This window comes from Prenolepis imparis, unplaced genomic scaffold, assembly GCF_030444845.1.
Source record: "Prenolepis imparis isolate NDT839.2.m4 unplaced genomic scaffold, iyPreImpa1.0 SCAF_3, whole genome shotgun sequence".
Classification (NCBI taxonomy): Eukaryota; Metazoa; Arthropoda; class Insecta; order Hymenoptera; family Formicidae; genus Prenolepis; species Prenolepis imparis.
This window is the reverse complement of record NW_028141161.1, coordinates 16,243,412-16,250,211: the sequence shown is the minus strand read 5'-3', so window position 1 is coordinate 16,250,211 and position 6,800 is coordinate 16,243,412. Positions and strand designations below refer to the sequence as shown.

The following is a 6,800-nucleotide window of genomic DNA, read 5'->3' as shown; positions in this document are numbered from 1 at the left end:
TTTAGTCAGTCAAAATATAATGCACTGTGTTGCTGTATCGGCGAAAATATAGTAAATTAAGATAGGTAATATTTCTAAACAAATTTCTTAGGTAGTGAGATACATCTAGGAGAGGCATTATGTGATTGTAGATTAAAAATCATTTTTAATGCAAAATATAACAATATATATTTGGAATGTATATAGTAACAATCAAAAAATATTTCCATTATAAAATATAATATTTTTGGGTTAAATATCAGACAAAATAGTATACAAAATTTAACATTAATATAGTACTTTTGTATACTTTCATTAAAATTTGTACGCACATTTTACATTCGGAAAATTCCGAACTTAGTGTCAGGTATAGGTGCATTCAAACTCGCAGACAAGCTTAGGCCAAGCACAACTCGCGTGTCGACTGGATCGATCACACCATCATTCCATAATCTAATAGATATGAAAATATTTTTGTAAAGATAAAAATTAATTTTTTCTACACGATTATTTCTTACCTAGCACTAGAGTAATACGGATTGCCTTCCTTCTCGAATTGTTGTATGATTGGATTTTTAAGATTCTCTTCTTCTTCTTGAGTCCACTACATGATCGAGATGTATATAAATTTCTACAAATGGAAAAGGAAAAAAGAAACAAATATTAAATCGTACCTGTTTGCCTTCTCTCGCACGTTGGTCCTTTTTTATTTGCGCCAATACGCCAGCTGCCTGTTCTCCTCCCATTACGCCGATTCTAGCATTTGGCCAAGAATAAAGGAAACGTGGAGAATAAGATCGGCCACACATTCCTATCATACATCTGGATTACATTTTTTTTCTTCAAGAAATTATTTAAATAAAATTATAGTAACAAAATCATACCAAAATTTCCAGCTCCGTAAGAACTCCCGATTATTACTGTAATCTTCGGTACTTGGGCGCAGGCTACTGCTGTTACCATCTTAGCACCATTTTTGGCGATACCTCCCGATTCTGCATCTCTACCCACCATAAACCCTATATTGATGAAATAATATGATTACGTTTAACGCAAATAAAAGTACAAAATAATGCATAAATGAGTTTGTAACTATACCAGTAATATTTTGCAAAAAGATGAGGGGAATTTTTCTTTGAGCGCAAAGTTGCACAAAGTGAGCGCCTTTCAGAGCACTTTCAGAAAATAACACACCATTGTTCGCGACAATGCCCACACGATAGCCGTAAATTTGAGCGAATCCTGTGACTAAGGTTTCACCGTACTGTGCTTTAAATTCGTGGAATTTCGATCCATCCACAATTCTCGCGATAACTTCCTTCACATCAAACGGACGTTTCAAATTCGTTCCAACGATACCATAGATCTCATCAACGGCGTGTACAGGCAATTCAATATTTTTACTGATTTTGAGATCCATAGGTGGTTGTCGATTTAGATTTTTTACAATTTGACGTGCCAGATGCAATGCATGTGTGTCGTCTGTCGCGTAGTGGTCGGTGACGCCGGATTGCCTGAAATTTAAGAATTATAAATCAGCATTTATGAGAGGTCAATATACTTGTAAAGTGTAAAGTATTTGAAATCATTATAATAATAATTATAATAGTACTTGAAATAATTACCGACAATGAAGTACAGCTCCTCCTAAAGCCTCTGCTGAAACCTCTTCACCGGTTGAAGCTTTTACTAATGGTGGACCAGCCAAAAATACTGTACCTTGATTACCAACGATAACATTTTCATCTGCCATAGCAGGAACATAAGCACCACCTATAACATAATTATATATGATAAATCTGTATATAAAATATAAAAAAGCAAACATATATCAATAATATAACTATGACAAACCTGCTGTACAACTTCCCATAACCACTGCAATTTGAGCTATTCCTTTAGCACTCATGACTGCTTGATTATAAAAAGATCTGCCAAAATGCATTTTATCAGGAAATACACCAGCCTGTGTAGTCAAATTTGCGCCTCCACTATCAACTAGATATATACAAGGTAAATAATTATCTTCTGCAATTTCTTGAGCTCGTACATGCTTTTTAACCGATATAGGAAAATAAACACCACCCTTTACAGTCGCATCATTTGCTAATATCATACATTCGGTGCTGAAAAAAAAGATATTTGATAAAGATGATAGTATAGATATTAGAGAAGATTATAATACTAATTTTGTAATTGGATTACCCTTCTACTCTTCCAATGCCAGTGATAATCCCACCTGCTGGCACTTCTTCTTTACCATACAGCTCGTAACCCGCCAATTGTGAAAACTCTAAGAAAGGTGAATTCTTATCTAAAAGAGTATTTATTCGTTCCCGAGCTAAAAGCTTTCCTTTGCTTATATGTCTTTCCCTCTCTTTCCGTCCACCACCCTCAACTATCTTCTCCACAGTGCTTTTCAATTGATCAACAAGGACTTCCATTTGTGCATAATTCTCCTGCAATATGTAAAAAAATAATATTTAAAATATTTATAACTAAATACTAAATTTATTTATGTTGCGGCATATGTTTAATATGAGCTAGTATTCTAAAATCGAATGCTGATTTATAGTTTTATATATATATATATTACAAAATATTATTATCAAGAACACAAGAATTAAAAAATAATCAAATATACAAATATGTTTTAACCTGATAAATTGGTGAACTGGTATCTTGTGTACTGCCAATAATAGACGCTTCCTCATGATAAAATCTCCCGAAAAGCCGAAACTGCCTGAGTACGTAACGACTTCTGTATAACATTATGCATCAATATTTTGATATCCCCAATATAATATATAACAAAGTAATTAACAATACACTACTGTAAGCATCGAGGTCGAGAAAGAATATGTAAGCTTGCAGAGAGAATACAGTTGTTTAGGACGATAAGGACTGCTGATTCAGTGGCAGAGGGTTATCTATCCCTTCCCCGATGATGACAGAGCGATCCTAGGATTGAGTATTTTTCCCCTCTTCGGGAAAGACTTGCACAACAATTAACATGTAGTCAATAACATAATTAATTATTGAAGGTTATTTAAAAAACTGTCGAAAGTTATTTACAGCATTCTTATACATGATCTCCAACTCATGTATATGTATATAATAATTAAATATATTTCGAAGCTTCGATTAATAATTAGTAATTGCATTACTAATTATGGTATTATATCATAATTATATATCATAACCATAACCTATGTACAGCTAGTAGCCGTATGACGTAATGTTTAGTATCGATTGATCGAAGACTGCACTTGCTTCGAGAATCGCAATCTGTGCGCTTTTCGATAGATTTTGAGTGGGTCAGTCAGTTAACGTGTCGCGAGAAACTGCAAAGTCGGTTTCGGATCGCTCCGTGTTTATCGCGAATCGCCGTCTAAAAGTGAGTGCCGTGCGCTAAAACTAGCGGTGAGTGTTGTGTGAGTGCGGGACCTTGATCGTGACGTATAAATCGTCGCGTACGAACGCCAAGTATCAGTGATCCGCCTATGTGTGTCCGGAATGGAGCGAAATCCTTCCTCCCTCGCCCCGCCATTGCCCGAGATTTTCACTTTCCGTTGTTTTCTCGCAGCGAAAGTGCAATTGATGGGCGATTTTCAAGGTATGTATCACGTCGTTGTGCTATATGCTGCTATAACGCTATGATTCCTTGCATTCGTCGTAAAAATCGAGAGATAAATCCGGCAATTTCGTCAAGTTAAGGAGAGACAAAGACGGAGAAACCGTTGTTGGATCTATCTTCTTTCCTTGTCTGTTTGATGGTGGTCATAGGACAGAGAGAGATGCGATATATATGCGATACATGATCTCCAACTCATGTATATGTATATAATAATTAAATATATTTCGAAGCTTCGATTAATAATTAGTAATTGCATTATTAATTATAGTATTATATCATAATTATATATCATAACCATAACCTATGTACAGCTAGTAGCCGTGTGACGTATGATATCGCATCTTATGACGTAATGTTTAATATCGATTGATCGAAGACTGCACTTGCTTCGAGAATCGCAATCTGTGCGCTTTTCGATAGATTTTGAGTGGATCAGTCAGTTAACGTGTCGCGAGAAACTGCAAAGTCGGTTTCGGATCGCTCCGTGTTTATCGCGAATCGCCGTCTAAAAGCTGAATCCCGTGCGCCAAAACTAGCGGTGAGTGTTGTGTGAGTGCGGGACCTTGATCGTGACGTATAAATCGTCGCGTACGAACGCCAAGTATCAGTGATCCGCCTATGTGTGTCCGGAATGGAGCGAAATCCTTCCTCCCTTGCCCCGCCATTGCCCGAGATTTTCACTTTCCGTTGTTTTCTCGCAGCGAAAGTGCAATTGATGGGCGATTTTCAAGGTATGTATCACGTCGTTGTGCTATATGCTGCTATAACGCTATGATTCCTTGCATTCGTCGTAAAAATCGAGAGATAAATCCGGCAATTTCGTCAAGTTAAGGAGAGACAAAGACGGAGAAACCGTTGGATCTATCTTCTTTCCTTGTCCGTTTCATGGTGTCATAGGACAGAGAGAGATGCGATATATATATTTTCTCTTTTCTTCAAGATATATTTACGACAAATTTATGTATGATCGTGGCTATCCCTATATTGTTACGATATATATGTACAGATATCTACTAATATATATTTTAATTTTTTTATTATTTGTGTATTGAACGGTTGTGAGATTAGTTTTTAATCTTACAATAGTTTGATGAAATAATGTGAGATGGCAACACTTGAAAAGATTCTACGCCACACAGCTGATGTACGCAGTACATATAAATATTTTGTATCGTTAATCGTTATCGAACTAAAGTTTTGTAGGCGGAAAATTAGATTAGATAGTGCTCCACGGTGCTCGACTATAATCAGAAAAATATATTTCAATCGTGGCAATTATTTGGTTATATAGGTATTACATTATAATCACGTACAACGAAAATGCCTAATATAACCAATTTGTCTCATTTTCCTTTAAAGGTATGTAAATAAAATATTAATTTCATTCTATTTTATTTCAATGTGCTCATCTTCAGTGTTTTCGTAATTGTTTTCATAATGCCGTTGTATATGATCTATCGTAAATTTTTGAAATATACAAATCATTTCTTTTGTGTGAATTCCTAATGCTTAATAATTTCTCAAGTTTTACGAGCCACAAATATATAATATTATTTAAAAAATTTCTCTAATAATAAAAATAAAATGTTTTCTATTATATGTATATTATTCTTCATTATATATTTTTTCAGGTTATATTTGCAATACATTTGACACTTGTAACATGGTAAGAACAGAGCTTGTGATAAAAAGCATTTTACATTCAAATTTTTATAAGGATCTCGCATTATTACAATCTGTATAAAATACTTTATAGGGGTATTCAAGGAAGTTGGTGTCCAAAGTCGGCGATGATTTATAATTTGTTATTCTTTGTTTGTATATTATGGGCTGTTCATAGTGTCGAATCAGATGAACCACTTCAATTTGTAAGTTATTCAAGATGTAAGAAGAAAAATAATTTTTTTATTTGAAACCAATTATTGCGATACATTTTTTGTAGGCACTTTTTATAAACGTGCTTTCTATTCTCCTTGATGTGGTCACTTTATCAGTTTATTATCCTTCGGACTACAACAGTGAGTATATTTTATATCGAGAACACATATGTATACATTTAACATGTCAACAAAAGATAGAAAAAAGAAAATAAGATATTGTTCTCTATTTTGTACAAAAAATGTATCGATCTAATTGTATCAATTTGTAGGTGCATCTAACAAATTTAGCGCAGCTCTTATGATCATAAATTTGATTGCCCGTCCAGTCTCGAGTATGTATCTGCTGCGAATAGGCCAGGGGAGAAACGGCAGCTTAGCCACAGTATTTGCACCGAGTCCTGCCATGGGTCAGTAAATCACAGGCTAGACATCTACGCTTTTTGTAGTGCGTCAGTGCTTCATCAAGATCTGATTTTAAGTATGTGCGTGACAGTTATATGCTTTACTGTGCAACTTGCAATTATTTCGTGAATTTGTTAATAATCAACGATTTTTAATTATCTAGGCACTTATTTCTGTGTTAATTATTTATTCTCTGTTATAATATTTTTTCTTAGGATTGCTTTGCGCCTGAATTTATGTTGCATGAAATTGTAGTCCAGCAGCAGCAATTTTTTATTTCAGAATGATTGCATAAATAAAATTAGGTTGTATGTTACTTTGTTTAAATTATTTACAGGTTATGGCCGGCAAGACTATGAGGACATATCACATCCTATTCCACAGAACTCTGATTTTGATGGAGTTTAGAATTGAATAAAACTTGCTTGAAATAGAACATCTCTAAATATAATATATACATGTTTGCGAGATAATATATTTTAGATAACGTTACGTGGGATTATTTATTAATGCTGTTACAATATACACAACTTTAATAGATCACAGATTATATATATATAATCTTTATTTATTGATATTAATATTGATATTAATATTTTTTTGTTTTAATCTCTTGGAATATATTTTATATATGAAATATATATTTTATTTTTTACTTAATATAATATAAAAATATTACATTGATATAAGTTACTTAATCGATAATAATATTTGAATTATATCGTCTCTCTCGTCCATTATGACAATTAATCAAACACTGCGATTAAAATCTCATGTATTAGGTGTAAATTTATATACTGCTCGTTATATGTGATTATAGTTTTAATACTTCAGAATTTATTCTGTATAGTTATTTTTACCCTCGAATTGTGAATAAACGATTTTGATGCAAATATTGTCGT

General features: G+C 33.6%; 3 protein-coding genes across 15 annotated transcripts in view; 2 read left to right on the top strand and 1 right to left on the bottom strand.

Annotated features, from left to right (window-relative positions):
* Positions 1-182: 182 nt before the first annotated feature.
* Positions 183-3,170, bottom strand: Mccc2 (methylcrotonyl-CoA carboxylase subunit 2). Its single transcript, XM_083033599.1, has 9 exons — positions 2,638-3,170; positions 2,185-2,438; positions 1,834-2,105; positions 1,605-1,752; positions 1,078-1,493; positions 864-998; positions 654-790; positions 498-583; positions 183-432 (listed from the first exon to the last, which is right to left on the bottom strand). The coding sequence occupies exons 1-9, from the start codon at positions 2,749-2,751 to the stop codon at positions 315-317; spliced, it is 1,680 nt and encodes a 559-aa protein (XP_082889725.1). The 5' UTR covers positions 2,752-3,170; the 3' UTR covers positions 183-314.
* A 912-nt stretch (positions 3,171-4,082) lies between these two features.
* Positions 4,083-6,800, top strand: part of LOC145934024 (transcription factor 12-like) — a 120,278-nt gene continuing 117,560 nt past the window's right edge. For 7 of the 11 annotated variants that reach the window (XM_083034216.1, XM_083034215.1, XM_083034213.1 and 4 more), the window contains exon 1: positions 4,085-4,347. The gene's annotated coding sequence lies outside the window, so the exon portion shown is untranslated. Of the gene's footprint in view, positions 4,348-6,800 lie in introns of all 11 variants that reach the window. The other 4 variants (XM_083034211.1, XM_083034207.1, XM_083034205.1 and 1 more) reach the window with 2 other exon arrangements.
* On the top strand, positions 4,346-6,791 carry LOC145934029 (type-1 angiotensin II receptor-associated protein). Of its 3 annotated transcripts, none has more exons than XR_014424976.1 (6): positions 4,346-4,975; positions 5,248-5,282; positions 5,373-5,484; positions 5,559-5,634; positions 5,766-5,974; positions 6,236-6,791. XR_014424976.1 is itself a non-coding variant. In XM_083034218.1 (6 exons), exons 1-6 carry the CDS (start codon positions 4,937-4,939, stop codon positions 6,304-6,306), a joined length of 471 nt encoding a protein of 156 aa, XP_082890344.1. In that variant the 5' UTR covers positions 4,346-4,936; the 3' UTR covers positions 6,307-6,791. The 3 variants fall into 3 exon arrangements, 1 of the variants encoding a protein (XP_082890344.1); XR_014424977.1 differs by having other exon boundaries at positions 5,766-5,978; XM_083034218.1 differs by having other exon boundaries at positions 5,766-5,903.